Source organism: Diplotaxodon limnothrissa, linkage group LG10 (genome assembly GCF_057381915.1).
Source record: "Diplotaxodon limnothrissa isolate DT_005_m linkage group LG10, D_limnothrissa_male_GT1.1, whole genome shotgun sequence".
NCBI lineage: Eukaryota > Metazoa > Chordata > Actinopteri > Cichliformes > Cichlidae > Diplotaxodon > Diplotaxodon limnothrissa.
The window spans coordinates 26,601,497-26,622,192 of NC_140605.1; the positions used below are offsets into that span (position 1 = coordinate 26,601,497).

At 42.1% G+C, this 20,696-nt stretch overlaps 1 protein-coding gene across 6 annotated transcripts in view; it reads right to left on the minus strand.

The window, feature by feature from the left end:
• Window positions 1–20,388, minus strand: part of larp1 (La ribonucleoprotein 1, translational regulator) — a 58,714-nt gene extending 38,326 nt beyond the window's left edge. For all 6 annotated transcript variants that reach the window (XM_085364671.1, XM_085364670.1, XM_085364667.1 and 3 more), the window contains exon 1: window positions 19,739–20,388. In XM_085364671.1, coding sequence (XP_085220797.1) covers window positions 19,739–20,135 — 397 coding nt within the window. In that variant the 5' untranslated portion in view covers window positions 20,136–20,388. The remainder of the gene's footprint in view (window positions 1–19,738) is intronic.
• Window positions 20,389–20,696: the final 308 nt, after the last annotated feature.

Consider the following 20,696-nt stretch of genomic DNA (forward strand, 5'->3'; position numbering starts at 1 on the left):
GATGCTCCTCAGGCAGTCACATCGTCAGTGGGTTCACATAAGATGCTCTTTGTGTATCTAACTACCTTCCAGGGCATTTAAGTAATGCAAGCAGTGACTGATTATTGCAGCAAGACTCCGTGGTATAGCCATTAACTTAACCTCTCTACTAATTTAATGCTTCAGCCCAAGAGTACAAACAAATGCAACATTTCCCTCATTAACAATTATTTCATGATACCTTTATAGTTGTAATGTCACTTGAGAAGCTAAAATTGTATTGTTAACTGTATTAAGGGGACTCAATTTAAACCACAGAAATCCATCACAAATTTCATTGCTTCTGCCCAAAAGCAGAAAAAAAATAAATGTGATATGTGGCCTTGTGTTCAGGTCTTTGAAATATTAAGGACGCAACTGTAAAAATATTTTACCACAGGAATTATTGTTGATGTTGGACAGTGTTTGTGGTTTTGTTGACTATTGTTCTGACACAATAGCAGCTGGACAGCGTCTTATCGCACAAAAGTCACCTTGAAGACGGCACCTGAACGGGCGTGGCTGCACAGCTGGTCACTTCTAATTTCACTAGTGTGACCCTAGCATCAGTTTGAGCATTTGGCTGAAACTGATGACAACCCTTCAGTTGTCTCCGTCCTGTTTGCGTCATAATGCTTCAGAATTATTACACAACTACTGTAACACCTATTTAAAATGCTCTCATAAGCCAAATTGTAGATTTTAATCTCTTTAATGTGGCCCATTTCACAATACTTTACTACACCACATCAAAAAGTTTCCATCTGTGATCCCAAACCTTCACTCCTGAGCTTTGCTTCATGACTTTTAAGTGTTTTTGACTTTTGGCACCTTAAAAACCCTCTCTGCAGGTATGAGTACAGGCTGGTTGTATTTTAAGTTTTATGGGGGCAACTGTAATAAAGCTCTGACAACTGTGCTACTGAATACTCTCAAACTGAAAGATGGGTGTAGGTATGACTATGTGTTACAAAGAAATGGCTAAATAACAGAAACCCTACAGAGAAAAAAAAATGAGTGAAGATGTAAATGGGGGAGGAGGAGAGGGAAGTGTACGACAATCACGTCATCAGACCACGTGGTGCCAACCTGAAAAAAAGCTCAGAATTAAAAAGAAAATAATTTATTTTTCCTGCGCATAAAGAAGAAACAAGTACAAAACGCTGGCCGACTAAAACACCCAGTGAGAAGAATTAATCAGCGAGCTCATTTTTCATTAAAAGTAAATCAAAATGATACAAACAACTTCACCATTTGCTGTTTGCCGATCCTCAACAGCAGCTGTATATGAACTGAGGCAAAGCCACTTAAATACAATCTAAATGCACAACAATTAAACAAACAATGCTGCACTCGCACACAAACAAGTGTTAAACTACTGAAAGCCAGTCATGAACTAAAACTAACTGAATATTACCAGGGCTCTAGACTAACTTTTTGACATGGGCGCACCGGTACGCCTAACTTTAAAAAATTTAGGCGTACCGGCACAAAAGTTAGGCGCACTCAAATTTTTCAACCGCATCGCTTAACACCGCAGTTTTACATGTGCACTTTCTTTGGGGGGGGGGGGAAGTCCATACAGACAATATTAATTTCTAAATTATTAACTAACAAACTTGTGCTTAAAGTGCTTTGTCAATATTGTAGAAAATGTTAAAAACTTAATCATCATCTTGGCCTCCTCTGACGACCTGTTTGCTGCTGTCTGCTGCTGAAAGGCCGTGGGGAGAGGGGACACTTGGGCAGTGCATTTACTGCAGCATATAATGTGTTTTCTGGATACACTGTGCTTTTTCAGCATTCAAATATTGATGGCACCGTGTCAGAGCACTGGCTATGAATTTCAGACAGATCAGGCCTTAACTTAACAAAAAAGTTATCAATAGTTCTTTTGATCTTTTCTTATTACCCACAGCTACAGTACATCCACTTCTCTCAGGCCTAGGCTGCTCACTAGGGCTGAGTATCATCACTGATTTCTATAATCCATTCAATTCCGGTTCTCAAAGTCCTGATTTGATTCAATTTAGCCTCAGACAGTCAGAAATATTATAATTCTGATCATTTATCAGTACTGATACACATGAGACTTCATCAGAATTGTGAAAATCACAGCAGATGCCTTTGTGTGAAAGTAACTTAGAATAAAACACAGGAAAACATGAAGGAGATTTTCCTGGTCTGGCTTTTTATAGCAGATAACCTTAAAAATATTCTGCAATTTTGCATAATTTTAAGAAATTTAAATTTCTTCAGTATTGAACAGCAGAAATTAGGCTTTCTTGTCCGAGGTCATTGAAGTGAAAAAAGAAAAAGCGCTGTAAACAACGCTAGACTGGTGGGTAATAAGCGAATGAATAATGCAGAAAACAGATTTGAGACGGGAAACTGTTCCTGAAGTACAGAGAGAGAGAGAGCTGTGCAGGAAGTGTGATTTTTATCGTGGTGGAAGCAAAACAGCAAAAGTCAGAGGGAATTCATGACGACATTGATCAAATGTGAAGCGCAGTTTGCTGCTTCTTTTGCTGCAGGCTCGGTGAATTTTGGTTGGAGAGAGGCAAAACCTGCAGCTCAGAATCAGCGCAAAAAGACGTAAACACAGCGCGGACCCGAAGAATCGCTAAGCTCCGACAGCGTGTCCGTGTTCAGGCCGTCGGGTGAGAAAGCCGAGAAAGACTAAGCTGATTCTGATGTGTTGGGTCCGCTCCGTGTTTAGGTCTTTGTGTGGAATCCGTTAATGAATTGATATCGCTTTATTCAAGCTACTCACCTCTCTCTTCCACCTGCACTTTCGACTGGACCACGGCCAATCAGAGAGGTCCCGCCCCTGACTATCTCTGATTGGTTTAGTCCACGATAGGTGCATAATGTGTGTCTGTTGTTGACCACACGGAGAGTTACAGAGATTTTTTTTTTGTTACCGGAACAGTTGGTCGCACAGGTGCGACCAAATATTTATTTTTAGTCGCACCACTGAAAAATTTGGTCGCATTTGCGACCAAATTGGTCGCACTCTAGAGCCCTGATTACTATAAGAAGGAGTGTCCATATTTTGTTTACAGTGTACACAAGACTAAATTATATGTAGCTTAAGTTGCGCATCAGCTGATCAAAGAAAGCACAGCCTGTGGCACACCTTTATTCCCCTTTTAAGCTTCACAGTTTGAGTGTTAGACCCTGATGAAAACTCAAGTTTTTCTTTGCTGTACTTCTACTCATTTTATTAAATATTTTTAATTTATGTCCTAAAAGTTTCTGCTTTTAGGACATGTTTTTACCCCACTGAGGAGCACCTATCTGGGGTATATGTTTTAGAAACCGCACAGCACTTCCATTTACAAATAAAAACAAACAAACAAAAAGACTGCTCCATGCTGATGGCTACTTAAGTTAGCGAGACCTATTCTCATGCATGTTACAGATGAGTCACCGACTGTTACATTTTTAAATGCTTAAAAAATAAATAAAATAAGATAGACAATGAGTTGAAAGGTGAGTCTTCAGAGTCGGGTAACACCGGGGTACTTTCAGCCTCCGGGAACCTTTTTAAGACTTCTAGGAAGCGTTACAGATAAGTGTTCCTGTGTCTGCGTGCCAGATACTAGGAAATAGGGCTGTTCGATATAACAATATATATCGGATGACGATATAAAAACGTCTATCGTTTCATTTTACGCTATCGTTTGTTTCGTGGTGTCACAAAATAAACTGTTTACAGCAATATTTTTTCATCGTTTTGATGGTCACTGTATTAATTTCTTAAAGTTCTCTCTTTCTCTTATATTTTATATAACCACACTACGGACGGACAAGCGCCTGTTTTTAATGCGTTGTGGTTAGCTACAACAACGGTAACAGCATCGCGTGTCCGCTTGTTTATGTTCCACATAAACCTTTCACAATAAAGCTCAAGATCCTGTTGAGAGTTTTCAAAATAAACTGAATCACGTGAAAGCAGATTATTTACAGATGAGAAGTAAAAAAAGCACCACCAGGGGCCTGTTCTTCGTACCTCGCTAAGTAAGTTAGCTGGATTAGATTGTTGACGATTTTGCGTGATCCTGGATCGTTCGGTTCCCCGAAGCTCATCCGGGACTTGCTGTCATAGCAACAGAGCCGTAAGCGTAAACCTGCTCGGGAGCAGGTTTACTTTATGTAAACAGGATTAGATCGCGGCCACGCAGGTATGTCCGCTTCATTTATACGAAAGCAACAGCGATATTCCACCACTGTTTCACCATAAATAAATAACATCAATGTAACTAAAGATAATGCAGCACTTGATCCTTTTATTGATGTCACACAGATACATACAGGTCATTTCCTAAAAAAGGGAAATGTACTATTAACATTCTATTACATGTATGTGATTATTACAGATGTAATTCATATTTCAGAGTAGTAATTGTAAATTACTTCGTGTAATCAAGATGAGAGACCACGGCTATAAAAGCGAAGGTGGATTTGGGAAGCCTGTCGCAGCCATGTCCTGTCCGTATACGCGACCAACCCATTGCGGAAGGTGCAAGATTGATAAGGAGAGTCCTCAGAATTCAGCGTATATTGCGGGACAGACAGGATCCTTTAGCTCAGCGCGACAGTGTGCTCATTGAGAGATATCGATATTCCCGTGAGGGTATTATTTACTTAACCAACTTGTTGACGAGGGGGTGCAGGACCACCACCTGTCTTTTTTTCCTCTGCCCCTTTCTTGGTTGCTGTTATGAACAAACTAACAGAGTATTACAGGCCAGTATTACCTTGCCAAGAGACGAAAAGCAATCTAAGAGATAAATATTACCATTCTGTAGAATACTCCTGTATTCCACTTTTACTTGTTCCCATGTTCTTGTGGGTCCTGTTGTGGCTCTAATGTGAAAGGGGATATAATATAACATATTATAATATAATATAATGCCATATGATATTGGACAATATAGTGTCATATGATAGATCTACCCTACCGCCTACTGGTGTTGGCCAGAGGGGCCGATGGCGCGATATGGCAGCCTGGCTACAACCGTAGCTGCCTCCACCAGTGTGTGAATGTGGGAGTGAATGAATAGTGGTATCGTACAGCGCTTTGGGTGCCTTGGAAAGCGCTATATAAACCCAATCCATTATTATTATTATTATTAAATTACCTACGAGTTTGATTTGTCAGCAACTTTCTGCCAGCCCCTCTCTCCTTGCTTTTGCAGCCTTTGCAGTGTTCTCTTGCGTTTTCATTAAACTCTGAAACTCCTGAAATCCCTCACTCAAGAGTTCTTGCTCTGCTGCCGGAAAATACCGAGCGCGCTCCTTCGACATTTTCGCCGACCAATCAGCGGGTTGCCGATCAATGTTTCTACTATCGATGCGTAGCCCCTTTTACGACACCCAGTGATGTCACATTACTGCGTCCAGCTGTACTAATCGTCAACAGCAGGTGTGTTCGGGGAACCGGATTAGCGAGCTCACGGTTAGCACGATGGTTTGGTCTTGGATGTGTCATTTGATCTTGGATGTAGTAAGCGACGTACGAAGAACAGGCCCCAGGGCCCTGTTTCAGAAAGCCGGTTTAGTGCAAACTCTGAGTAAGTATACCCTGAGTTAACGAAAACTCTGGGTTTTCGGTTTCACAAAGCGAGTTCAGCTGAAGCCTGAGTGACGACACACTCCGTGAAGCTAACCTGCCCCCTAGCAGGTTTACTACAACTAACCCTGACTGTCCCCGCCTCTTTGTCGGAAACCTGACAGTAGGAAGTGTCAGACATGGCGTGTCCCTTCCTTGAAGAGCCAGTAGATCTTGAAGCCCAAATACTCCGCAGAGCTCTCCGCCGGGAGAGAGTGATCAGAGCGCGTTTGGACATTTTATCATTTCCTGATGATTTTCTGTGCGAACGTTACCTTTTCTCAGCACAATCAATAAGTTATTTGGATAACATCCTCAGGCCATATATTGCGCATGTGACACATCGCGGACATTCTCTCAGTTCTGTACATATTATTTGTATTGCACTTCGGTTTTTTGCAAACGGGAGCTTTCTGTATAATATTGGTGACGCTGAGCACGTTCCCAAGGCTACCGTCTGTCGGGCAGTCAGGAATGTTACAGTTGCACTGAAACGTCTCCTGTACTCGTCTGTGGTGTTCCCCGGTCATAGACCCACAAGATTTATCAAAGAGGGATGCCACAAAATTGCAGGTAGCAGGATGAACAAAACTTAATACATGATGTGGTGATACTTGAACTACTACTTAAATTTTACATTTATTTTCACGGTTCCCAGGCGTGATTGGCTGTATAGATGGCACTCACATTCCAATCATTGCTCCTTCAGTAAATGAAGGAGACTATGTGAACAGGAAGTCTTTCCACAGCATTAATGTACAGGTACATAGTTCCCTGTAGCATTTCAAACTAACAAATTATTTCATTATAGTAATGGATGCTAATTTGTGTTCTCTGCACTGTGAAGATCATATGTGATGCTGCCAACATTATCACAAATGTGGAAGCCAAGTGGCCAGGCTCTGTGAGTGGTGGTGGTGGAGGACCCCCACCTGTTTTTCGGGCCTCCGCTTTTTTTCTAGTGGCCATAATGGGTCACATTTGAGCATACAGAGTAAGCAAATATGTACTTATAATGTGCTCAGATAATTTCAATAAGTGCTTACAGAGGGGAAATTAATGTAGCCTCTAACTGCAATTGATTTACATCGGACAAACAGACCAAGCACTATGGCTCATAATACAATTACACCTTACCTGTTTGGACTATATTTTTATATTTCATTTTTACTTGCTGCCAGGAACGTTGGGGGCCTGTTGGGTTGCACCTGCGCTCACATCACATCACAAAATAAAAAGGTATAAAATACAAAATAAAATATAATAAAATAACGTGTTAAATGGGTGGAAATCCCTAGATCAATGTTTAAATTAACACTCACGCATTGACTCTGTCGGCTATGTTTTGCCATGCATGCTCTCTTTCTTTTGCAGCTGAGGCTGTGTTACTTTTTTTCTGCAAAATTTGCATGTTATCAGCATATGCTGCCATCAGAATTTCGGCCTCAAGCGCTGTAAAATACATTGACCGCGCCTTCTTTCCCTCCTTCTCCATGGTAATTCGCTTAATCTGTGCTCCACTAATCAGGGCTTTATGTATCCTCGTGCGCGCGCTTAACTTGGGGTTAAAGCAACTCCGCGTTGATTGAACTAATTGTTATCAGCCTTTCTGAAACCGAATATTCCGAGTTGGACAGTTCGGGGTTACTCAACCCTGAGTATCGTTTTTCACTCTGAGTTTTCTAAACCGGCTTCCTGAAATAGGGCCCGGGTGCTAAAAAATAAACCTTAGACTCAAACGTTAGAACGGGCTTTTCCCCGCAGCACGCCGTGTAATAAATACAAAGAAAACAGCGGCCGTTACAACTTATGTCTAAAAATGCATCGTTTCATGCATCGGTTAAAACACTCTACTCCGGGTAAAGGACGCGCAGCTGGAAACACTTCCCGCAAGACGAGCTGCCCGAGATTCACAGAATTTACAGAAAATGTTACATTTTTGTGATTTATATCGTTATCGGACGATAGAATTCTTATATCGGGATATGAGATTTTGGTCATATCGCACAGCCCTACTGGGAAAGCGTTTACAGACGTTTCTTTTAGCTCCTGCACTGGATTAGACATTTTCTCAGCATTGGTAATAGGCCAACACAAGAATAAAGCACTGGGGGCAACCACTTAAACAAAAAGCCTTAACATTACACACGTAAAGAGCCTAAACACAAAAATGGGGGGAAGAAAGATTTTGACAGAGCAAAATGTGATAAATATGCTCTTAGCATCCACCAATGAAGAGGCTGAAACACCACGAGAAAATAAAATTGTCACAGCTGACTGGATTTACACCATTACATAATTTTTTATTAGTGCTTTGACAGCAGCATGTAGTTGTAGTTGGATTTTCCCTGCAGGTAGTCCCCGAAACCGTTTGCTCCAGCAGAAGCTCACAACTAAGTACTCATAACAACTGCACAGACTGATGACATCCATTAATAATATAGAAATAGCCCCTAAAGGTTTGAGATGCTTGCACTCTCATGCAAACTGTAATTTGCTCACATGCTAAATGTAAATTTCTTCAAATCTGTTTAAACAGAGGGACGTTTAACTCTTCAGGACTATTAAAAGATTGCTGTTGTAACCAACAGATTATTTTTAGACAGAATGTAAAATGATTATTTACATACCAATGTGAATGTTTGAGAAGCTCCAGCTGCTAGAGGAAAAAAAAAACCCATTCACTGCTTAACTGCTTCACCAAGATCAGCGTGCTCTTGTCTAAAGACATTAGTATGTAGTGACTCTTCTCTCAAGCACTACATCAACTACTTCTTTCAATTCTCTCATTTCACCCACTCCTATGTTTATTCCCCACAGTGCTCACTAAAGGTTGTTGCAGCCTGCTATGCATGCTGGATTGCCAGAGGCTACCATTAACATTAGCCACTACCAACCAACAGTTCAAATCAGCCATTGTCTCTTAAAGTTACTCCAGTGGGAGCTTCACATCTGTTCATTTTGTAATTCTAATGCTTTACTGTAATATACACTTAAACTTATTTTGCAGTCAAGTGCTCTAACTTGACAAAACAGATTTCTGCACATTTCTGAAAAGCTCTTCCTCCACATCTCGTCCTCCTTCCCGATCAACAGCCCCAAGAGTGCCTCCCCCCTCCCCATCCTCGCAAACCAAACAACCACTCTACACAACGCACATGCCTCATGGGAATTTGTGTTTGGCCTCCACCTGAATCCTACAGCACGGAGCAGCTTCAGTACCTGCCCCAAGATCCCACGGGGGCTCTCTTGGTGAATCCTATAAATAAACTTTATGCCACGTCGGCTCTGCAGTCTTATACAAACACAGTCGCAGCGTTGGGAAACGGGCCCATTCCTCAGCCAAACGCTGGGGGTTTTTTGTGGTCTGAATCACACAGGTTTTTCCTCCACTCCCACATGTGTTGTATCATGATTTCGAGGTTGTACATTCAAAAGATTTGTTATTTTGACTCCATATTTGGCTTCTGGAATTTCCCCCATAACTGTCACATTCTTGATATATGGAAAAAAAAAAGTGTTGAACATAGAATCCCCATTATGATTTCTTTAATTAAAATAAATCCTGGTAGATCTTGTTTAAATGTTTGAGACACACCACATTTCCCCCAAAAGGCACCGAGGAAAGCAAACAACCATCACTGGTTGGATAAAGCAATAATCACCTAATAAAAAAAATATAAAAAATATAAAAAAAATCACCACACACTGGTCACAGCCAACATCTCAAGTTATGAGTGTGACACTTTCTCTTGAGTTTCCTCTACTCACTCTTGCAGTCTGAATTGTTAACAGAGCGGAGTAACCACTGAGGGTGGGAAGCCTTTCTGCATGCAAGAACCAAATATGGAGGAAACGCGTACAATCGCAGCGCATGCACAGTCGAAGACTCCCTCTGAAGTCACGTGATCTGTAGGGTGATGACATCACAAGCTCACATGGAGTAAAAAGACTAGGAGATGTCTCGCTCAGTATTCTGTGCTGCATTCGCAGCCAGCACAGAGACACACATCAAATGAAGCGACCCGGGCTCTAACTTCACCTCAGATGTGGAAAGAGTTCAAGTTAAGAATAAGATGAAAACTGTCCAATCGCCAGAGTCACGTACAGGCAGGACAGTGGTGACAGATGGTGGTGGGGGTGATAAACAGTAGGCAGAGTGAAGAACACATGACTTAAAGCTTCAACAATTTTTAAATGAACTAAAACCAAAGCTGCGAAACTGTAACAGTATCCCGAAGGGTGATGATCAGCTATGATGAAGGGCTGAACAATTATACCAACTTCAACTGCTTAAAAAGCTGTGGCCACTTTATGGGTGCCTGACAACGATTTCTACATCTCAATACACTGTGTACAGTACTTGAGACACCCCACATTTTACTTTTTTCCCCCCTTTCAAGGAGTGAGACTTTCTTATTGTTTTAAATGTGCGCTTCAGCAATATTTCTCCATGCTATCTAAAAGGTATTCAGATACTTTTCCTTTAGATATCAGCCTTTTCAGTCCAGTTCCTCTGCCTAACGTCTTGCACAAAACTGCCCTATTGATATGTTCCAGATTAAGTTGGAATTTCTGAGTTTCCAGTCAAATTTCATCTGGAATGCCCCCCCAACTTCTGGATTTTGCCACTCAGAATTTAGGAGCAGCCCCACCAACCCGGGGTTAACAATCCAAGCTGGCAGCAGCAAAATGAATCTTAAATAAACAAACAAACTGCCACCGTTGTGCATTTGTGAGTCGCTAAAAAAAAAGCAATACGCACAGCAAGATCCATGAATATGCTGCAAAACAAAATTATGTTGCTTCTTAGCAAGGAAGAACCATTGCTTTATCGACTTTCCTACAGGAACGTACCGAGTTCCGACATGCAAGACTTCCAATGTAACTGGAACTGCATATGAATAATTGCAACATAAAAAAGGCACCTAAGTCAGTCGATGAACCAACGTTACAAGGAAATTTAAAGTATCTTCAGACACTGAATCTACCAAATAAATAAAAATACGAAACAGTCTGACAGGGACAAAATTAATACAAAATATAAAGAAATGGTTAATCGTCCAAGGCTTCACAGAACTATAAATGCCAAAAGTGATTCAACGTTTGCATGAACATTACCACAATTATTTCCCCCCATAATGTACACACTTCATAACAAAGGAATAAGATGAAATATAACTGGCACCCACCCTTCAAGCCAATAAAAAAATTAAAAAAAAAATACAGAGGAGCCAAGTCATATTTCAACGTGCCACCAACTGGACACGTCCTCGATATAAACTGTCCACACCCGAACCTTCTTGGAGGGATGTGCCTTTATCACAGAGTCCAGACACAAGCCGGTGATAGATAAAAGTAACTCGAGCTGGACAACCTAAGAGAGGGACTATAGTTTGTATGTGACACGCGTGTAGTGTGTGGGGAGAAGTGCAGTACAGTGAGTACAATAGACACTAGGCTGCTACCTAGCTTAGCAATGCTACACTTTGTGAACAAGCCATGATGTTCTCAGTTTTGCTATCTGACACTTTTAAAAAAAAAAATTAAGAAAAAAAACAACACAGGATTGGTTATGTTGAAGACTTCCATTTTCAACTTTTGGTTGTAATTCCTTCTTCCTACAGAACAATGTAAAACTGTGCATTACATCCTACTCGTAGCCCAAGAGCACACATGTTAAAATGGCTCATTATGCAGTGGCATTAAAGAGGGGAAAAGCAGAAACTCCTAAAATTAGAGACACTGTTATGCATTTCAAATATAAACATTTTTGCCAGTCAACTCATTATTTGACTATGACAGTAGGGCTGCCACAAACGATTATTTTGATAGTCGACTAGTCACCGATTATTTTTGCGATTAGTCGACTAATCAGATCATCATCCATTGGACGCAAAACTACAGCTTATTGCACCAGCAGCATCTGCTCTTATATAACTATCATTAGCTTACAGCTTTAAGTGTTTAAGGTCTGTGCTAACTAAAAATAAAGACAAGATGATAGTTTATTAAATTTTAATGAAATTTGCGGATTGTTTCGGTGAAGTTTAATAAACTCCTTGCTATCTAAAATATAACAGGACACTGGAGTAAATTCTGGAGCATCTCACACTTCTGATAATCAGTTGTCTGCTTGACGTTTATTCAGCTGTGTAAAAACTATAACTTTAATCTCAGGCAAACTGATTTACTCAGGAACAAATAAAATACTAAAAAAAAAAGCCAAACAATAACATTTTAAGTTATCTAAGTGACTCATATATATTTAACCTGAGTAGCGAAAGACGGCGGTGGGTTTGAAAACGATTTGCGGGGAGTCCGGTGTTCTCACGGCGCTAGTGAGCCTAGCCCCCGGCTCGCTAACGAGCTAGTGGGTAACAGATGTCTCCGAAAACGTCGGAGCGCTTTTGAAAATATGTGGTGTCCTGATAAACTGAGCAGATATTTGAGGTTTACACAGCTACATTCTCGCCTGAAAATATGTTAAACGTTTATTTTGTGACCCAGAAAGAATAATAAGAGTAACATTAAAACTAACCAGCTGCCGCCATTGTTGGAAACTGCGCTGGGCCGCGCTATGAATTCTGGGACACAGCTGCTTCTTCTTCTTCTTCGGGGTTTAACGGTAGCTGACATCCTTGTACATGCAATGCTGCCATCTTCTGTTTCAGTCCGTTATTACACTCTTAAATCCTGCCACTTATTCCTGCGTCTTTTGTGATCTTACAAAGCTTCAAACGACGCGTCGACGATTTTGATAGTCGACGTAATCGTGACTAGTCGACAAATCGTGGCAGCCCTATATGACAGTAATGAAATCTTCAGAGGAGAAAAAAAAAAAAAAAAGGAAAACTCTGCAGCACCAGAGCATTGAGATGCTTCTGTAGGTTCAACAGAAGCTCACAGAAGCTATCAAATTTCCCCCTAACCTCCAACACAGTCTCATTTACACAAGCCAACCAGTCAGCTGAGCTGCCATTAGCACATTAAGGACCCATTCAGCAGCTGAAGCATGGTGGCAGCCTGGTCTGCAGCTGTAGTTCCATTTTACCCATTCAACTGTTAACACTCATTCAGGGATGGCAACCTTCACTGGGTCCCGACACCTCGTAAAACCCGCCAACAAACAGATCCGTGGTGTGTGACGACACAAGAAGGGGAGTCGGAGGGGGGCTCTTCACTAGTGACATTAAAGATGACAACGAGAGCTACGGGCTGGGACAAATGCAGGAGAAAACAGAGTTGTCCATGCTAATTTTAAAACAGCAACCCCCTACAAAGCGCTGAGCAGCTCTGAATAGCCACAAACTACCAGAGTACTTCAGATTTACAACTGAGAGGTGAGATGAAAACCATACCATGCTACAGAAACAAAAGCAGCACATAATCTTATACAAATAGTGTGCTAAAAATAAACAATCTAAAGTGGTGACAATAGAAAGTAAATAAACTAAAGGCATGTGATGCAAATTATAAAGAGAAGACAGTTGAACTGCCTTCCTCTACTCAAAGGTTTCTGTACGTGCTATAGGAATGCTAATGCACTGAGCTCAATCTATATTTGCATGTATTCTGTAGATCTGCTGATTGTTTCAGACTCCCCAGCCAAGCTAAGGTCACACCTCATCTGACAATTACCACAACAGCAAAAAGAAAATAACACTTTAAATCATTTAGGCGCTTTGAGCTGAAAAATGTATAAATCACCTCAAAAATTGTGGCTGTGTACACCAATGTCTGCACTAAACCACAACTCTCCAGGTTATACTTTTAAATGTGCCAATTCTCAAAAACACAAGAACATTTGAGTAATTAAGGACAATTCAAGACTATGATTAGCTGGTGTGTTCATGTTAGCATGACTTCATCACACAACACAGCAGATGCACTGCACCTCCAGTCCTACTACAACTACGTTTAACTGGAAATGGGTAAATGGAACGCAACATTACACCCACACAAAACTCCCGAGTGAAGAAAAACACCAACTCCTGATCTCTAAATGAGAGAAAGAGTCATATCAATGTTAGGGAGATCCACAACGAGTCAGCCCTGTTACTGTTTCGACACCATTAGCCAACACTGAATTCCCAACAGATGACAGTGTCTCTCTTCCATCTGTGAAGTTGTAAATTTGAAGCTCAATTATAGAGGAGTATACCAACATAACCATGCTACCCATCCAAATTGTAGCTCAGGGAGTGGACGCAATGTTAGGTACAACACAAAGTGCAACACATTAAAGCAACATTTAATACACTTTGATTATTAGACAGCATTAACCTTAAATACACACGAAATATTTGCATTACCAAAGTTTAGCCATTAGTCCGCCCTCAGTTTATTGTTTTCTGACTTTTAGACTAGACTAACTACCAGGAACATCCATACTGAACGTTTTGAATCTGTTATTGCCAATCACATTAAAATTATGTAGTGACCCAAAGAATAAGACTGGATACAAGTGCTGGAAATTAATTTCCTCTAAAGGGTGTCTGGCTGTTCGGGAAGGGCTCAGTATAGAACAACTCCTGCATATTGAAAGTTGTGAGTTGCGGTGGTTCAGGTACCTGGCTAAGATGCCTCCTAGATCAGCGGTCCCCAACCCCCGGGCCTCGGACCGGTACCGGTCCGTGAGTCGTTTGGTACCGGGCCGCGAGAGTTGAGGCTCAGGTGTAGAATGTGTGGTTTTCAGGGTTTATCGGTTTTCAGCGTTATTTTGTTATCGTTTTTATCGTTAACTCTGTTTTCCTGGGTCTTTTCACGTGTGTTATGAATAAATCTTTTTTCGGTACCGGTACTAGTTTTATTTTGTTGTATTTATCCGCGACACCTTAAAGGCCGGTCCGTGAAAATAATGTCAGGCATAAACCGGTCCGTGGCGCAAAAAAGGTTGGGGACCTCTGTCCTAGATGAAGCATTTCATATATGTCCTGCTAGGCGGCGGCCCAGGGCAGACCTAGTATACACTGGAGAGATTACAGAGGAGCTGAAGAACAAAAGCTAAAAGAGAAGGTGGCTAAGTCAGGTCTGGGCTTCTCTGCTTAGAGTGCTGCTATTATGACCGTTGAAAACAATGGATGGATGGTTGAAACACTAAAGTCATGGTAAATAACTGGAGTGAAATCTCTCCAGAAAACAGCCCTGGTACTGCAAACTAAACTTGTTTAATTTTATTAGTACCAGAAGCAACACCCACAGAGCCGGAACAGAGCAGTGAGGTGTTGTAGGAGGACAGGAAAGAGAGTGGTTTAGCCAAAGTGGCTGCACTTTGCTCCTAATTACAAGTCTTTTATGCACTGGACATTGGTCAGCTCTCTATATCACCTTGTTTTTAGCTAATTGATTTTTGTTATCACCAAAACTACTTTGAAAATTAGCTGGAAAACACTTTTAATTGCCCTACTTTGCCTGAGAAAGACACAAAACAACATACTACAGATGTTAAAGAAATCTAAATGTCATCAGCTTCAGCTTCTAGGTCAGACCTCTCTCAGTAATAGTGAAGGTAGACTGGATTTTTTTAAATGTACTTTGCTGAAGTGGAAAAAAGTAAACAGGACAGGAAGTAGAAACAAAAACAGCTCATGGGGTTGGCAGGGTTGACAACTGCAAGCCACAAAGTTATCGCACCCCTCACCTGGTTTTGTTAAATTTCCTACAGGCAGCAGTGGTGGGGTACACATGCAAACGTGTTCATGTTACAAATGGAGCTTTCATCGTTTCACAGTTTAAAATATTGCATCGACCAACTACTTTGTGACAAAAATCAAATATAATCAGCTGTCTGTGAAGATTCTCCACCCACAAATGAACTACAACTCCACCCCGTCTTGTACTGCAGTCTTTGTTAAGCCACAGAGTTTCTTGTAATGGCTCAACCCGTCACCCGTCACTAGAAAAGAGCCCATCAGCATGAAGTCCATGGCAGTGGAGTCAGACTATGTCCAACTCAAACGAGGATACGATCCTTGTTTGATGAGCAGCTTAAATTTATTAAGGACCAATATTAGTACCTGGTCATTTATTTGTCTAGTAGGAAAAAAGAGACAGGAAGCTCTGATTTTTGCGCTACCATTAAAAATCAACTGAGGATGGTGGTGTCCCATCAAGTGGATAACAGATGCTAAAAATCAGATGCCACACACATACACAACACTGGCACAGTCCCCCCCTGCTCCACAAAGAAAGTGAAGGAGATCAAGATATAGTGTACCCTGTGGGAGTTTTGACTTCCAGTAGGTCTACAGAGCAGTTGTGTCATGCATGTGGACAAAAAACAAACAAACATACAAACTTCTCCTAAAGACATGCCAAAGGCACTGAAAAGCATGGTTGCAATTAAGGAAATCCCAAAAAGTTGATTCTGTTCATCTGGACACACTAAATCACTTGGATGAGTGCCGAAACATTTCTCCCACTGAAAACGCAACATCCAAATGAACAGAATCAACTTTCTGGGAAGTCTCAATTTAAATATACTCAACAAGCCATTGTTGGAAATGATTGATGAGAAAGGAAATGCTTTAAACATTTGCCATATCTTAAGGAGCCCAAGAAAGTGCTTTGGTACACAACACCGGATGTAAACATAATTTGTGTGCTCATGGTAACTCCACAGTGCACCTTTAAGCCTGTGGTCATTACTCTTTACACGCCAGTCTGGGGGAAACTGGTGTGGTGTGCTTGAGCGCCAGTGGTGGTTTGGGGAGTAAACATGAAGCCACACTCCCTGGAGAACAGCCCCACTCATGTTTACTACAAATATTAACAGTCTTACACTGAAGCTAACAAATAAAAACTGCGCTTTACTAATTTTGATCCATCATCTCTGAACAGAAAGGTTACACATGCCTTTAAATTTCAACCAGAGTGTCGTCTCGTATTTTCTCTAGGACAGCAAATTCAAAGGTCTGATAAGAATGTCCTCTCTGAACTCTGTACGATGACATGGAGCAACTACCCATCCAGGTCCTTACTGGGTCAAACATTTTATCTCTCACTCCTGTTAAATGTTCATAATGAGTCAGCTGATGATCTTTCTTTTAAATGGTGGATGGTAACGGTAATTATGACTGTATATGTAACAGGATTTATGTTATGCTACTTTGCACACATTAGGTGTGGTTAGAAAACTCAAGGTAAACTTGACATTAATATGAAACCAAATCAGTCTGAACCATGGGGAAAAATTTTTTATATATCTTGTCGAAATCCGCTTTTAACATATAGCAACATACTCCCACTGTGACATGTGGATAACCATTCCCAGTCATGCAGGTTCTAGCTTTATCCATAACAGAATTCCAGGATCTTGTTCAAGGACACACAGAGTACAAACGGCTGATTAGAAACTACAGTGTGATCGCTTACAGGGTTTTAAACTCCATTTCCACCTTCTGTCTTACCAATTTCCATGACGGAGGGGATCTTAGTTTCCCTAAATGATCACTTGAAACTAATCATAAGCCTACTTCTATTAGCTTTTTAAGGTGACACTGATGCAAAGCCAGACCAACATAAAGGTTTGCCAGGGTTTGGCAAAGTAACATCGGTTCAACAGCCATCAGAGATGGCCAAAAAACACCCACAAGCATCCCCTGGCTATTTAAAATATCCCACTTACAGAACTCCACTTAAGAGTAGGATTATTCCCACCAATGACTCTGACTAGCTAAGGAGCAAAATCTTGACCTATTGTTTTGTTTTTGAAATCAAAACTCTAGCGTTTTATGTCAGGAATTTGTCTGTGTGGTGGATCAAACTGAGCCAAAAGTTCTGGAACCACACAACCACAAAGACTTATTTTATCATTTCTTCAATTAATATAAAATAGCTTATTTGGACCAAATTCAGTCCTTGTGAAACATCTGAGTCGTAAACATCATATATGTGTGTTATTAAAACTATTTTGCAAAAGCAAACACTTGTATGTTGACATATTTTATGCTAAACTTTCTCACAAAAAAAAGTTTGTTTTTGTACATATTCCTTATGTGTTCTCATTCTTCTTGGCTTTTACCTGGGACCTGTGTGCAAAACTTAGTTTCACTTCCTGCGAATGAAAGTGTTGGAATGACAAAAAACACAGAAGAATTAAAAATTCCTCATGGTAGACATATTTCTATATCACTGCCCAACCCAAAACCATGGTTTACCTACATACCCAAAAACTGAAATCTATTTTCAGGGAACTGCTCATAAGTCATGGAGACAAAAACCTGTGACTAGAACTTCCCAGCAACACTGGTAGTGGCCTTGAATCATAAGTAAACAAGAAAACAAAAAGGTTTAGAGCCACTGCCTCAAAAAGTCAACCAGCAAACCGGTTTCAATCAGGATAAAGAAGGGGTGGAGGGGGGCAATGCTGCCTGGCAAGCTACAAACTGGCTCTTCATGTGCTGATGTGACAGATTTAGGAGCAAGAAGCAATCCAATCCACCCTGAGTACAGGCTGAAGTCTGCATGAGTTACACACGCTTTCAGCTCTTGTGCAAACAAAGACTCGGACCTGACTGAGCGGCTGCAACACAGCCGGCGTGCAGGAAATCACGCATGGCTGTGAGACATGAAAACCACGTTGCTTTAACAGGACAGGGAACTGTCCCCTACATGTGCATCACCAATTATCACTCCACCTGATAGATTATCGACAAGCGGTGTGGATTCTGGGGCAACTTCGTGTGAATTGTTACAGACAAAAATATAATAGTAATCAGTTTTCTAGATCACTGATCGATAAGATAAAATCCACGATGAAATCTGCCTGCTAGCTTCCAAGCTAACGACACCTAGCAGGGTGGAGGAGCAGACTAGGTACCGGGTTTTACTCTGACAACACATGCACGACGTGACAACCGGCTTCTTTACCACGAAAACCCCCGGACCGCCTCAGGCAAGACCGCCACATGCGACATCTGCCCTCTAATGCAGCGAAGTCGCCCAAGCAGACAGCTAGCTAGCTAACAGCTCTCATGCCTTTCTCTAGGGGAACACGTGGAGTGAACACGTGACGTCTCACAACAAACATGCTCGTTTTTAGAGCTTAAACCACCAAATGTTTCAGGTTTGACAAGAATTTTAGCACCGAGGAGGGCTCTCTAAACGACTGAGAGGCTGACGTACTTTACACGGGCTGATCGGAAGCGAGTATTAGCCACATGGGAGCTAGGCTAACATCTGAATGAGAAGGGCCCGGCCAAGGACTAGGCCAAAAAGGGAGTCAGTGTGCTATTGTTAGCCAGCTAAGCTGCTACACAACCGAGCATACTCGTGCCTTTAAAGCTAATTGATGCAATGCGAGAGACATGGGCGGATGTCTCGATCGACTGATGCGGTTGATGCTGTGTCGAAACCGGTCCCAAAAGCAAACAGTAGTAAATACTGGTTTAAATATTTGGCAAGCTTGGTGTGTGTCAGCAGAGCAGAGATGTGGCTGTATGCAAGGGTGGGTGTCAGCAGAAGAAGGGGGAGAGAGATCATCAAGACAGAAGTCTTCTCCTTCCAGTCTTCTCCTCCTAACTTGAAAGTTTAAAGTCTATGCAAGCAAGCATGCACGATGACATCGCTAAACATTAATACGCTCCTTCTCCTAAAAAGCCCCAAGAAAGAGACACCAAAACTCTCTCAAGTAAAAGAAAATGCACGATCTGATGACACACCAGTGAGCAACTTCACAACCTTTGCACCACAACACACAGTGCCCATAAAACGTCCACGCAAGTGAAGGGCTATTTGGGGTACCGGATCCCTGAACTGCACCTTTAAATTTCAGAAAAGCTGCAGGCACTTTGGAGCACCTTTACTTTTTTTTGGGAAGGGTGTGCTCACTTGTGCAATCAGCCACCCATGTTCCCCCAAGAATAGCCTTCACTATGAGGTTGTGGAGGGAGGGCTTTAACTCCAAATATAACCAGCCTGCAAAATACCACAGTTAGAGCTTGTTCATCAATTCTGTTGCCTCTCTTTTTTCCTTTCTTTTTGGTTCAATAAATCACCCCCATGACTCCCCCTGTGCAAGCAGGACGACCACACCTGTGCAGGCAGACACTAAACACAACACTGACAGCCAGTAAATCAACACGTAGGGAGGGTACAGACCGTGGTGTACTTGTCCATTCACGCTGACCACGGTCACAGCATTCATTTTCCTCGTCCACGGGTTCACCTTGGGCGGGGGAGCTTCAGTAAAGTCCTTTTTGTTGCCACCGCCGCCTTTAACTCCCTCCTCGCTTAGCTTGTCTTCGCTGTCACAGCCGCCTTTGCTCTCCTCTGTCGCCCGCTTGGAGGTCTGCTCCTCCGAGCCGGTGGTCCCTCCCTGTCCTGGACTGCTGCTGCCGCCTCCGCCGCTCCCCTGATCGGCGACACCCGTCTGCCGCTTGGCCCCGTCGCCCCGGCCGCTCGCCTCCTCCTTAGGCTCACTGCGGATCACTTTACCGTGCTCCTTCGCTTGAGCAAGCGGGTTGCCGGGTAGGAGAGCCTCCACCTGAGTGGCCATTTCCCACCACCGTCTTTCTTCCCCCCTCAGGATTACCAGTCCTCCCCCCCGGCCCGAATTCGCCTTCAATTTCAGGGAAACGTGAAGTTTTTCCGCAGAGTCTACCGCCTCTGTGTCGCTCCGAGACAAAAAGAGCTTCAGTCCACGACGCGGAGCAGTCAGCGCCGAGTTAGAGCATATACAAAAACCCAAGAAACGTCTCCGGGGCCTCTCAGGATTACAACCTTATCTCCACCACTAGTAGCAACATGGATGATCCCCACCACGCGATAGAAAGGTGCGCGCACGTACAGTGTGGAGGGGGAGGAGACACGTAAAACGCAGGGAGCGCGCTTTTGGGTCAGGTCGACGTGCTGCTTTCATGCGCTTCCTCGTCATAAAACCTCTTAATTTCCAATTTGGGAAGTCGTAAAGTGGCTCTTTGTCGGGCGCATTCAAGTGCGATCAGTAACGAAATGTATCACTGAGTCACGCTGTGTGTTTTGGACGAAGTTAGCTGTTGAAACCAAGGACTCACACCAAAGACAAAGACATTTTTATAAATGAAAAAAGAATTCATCA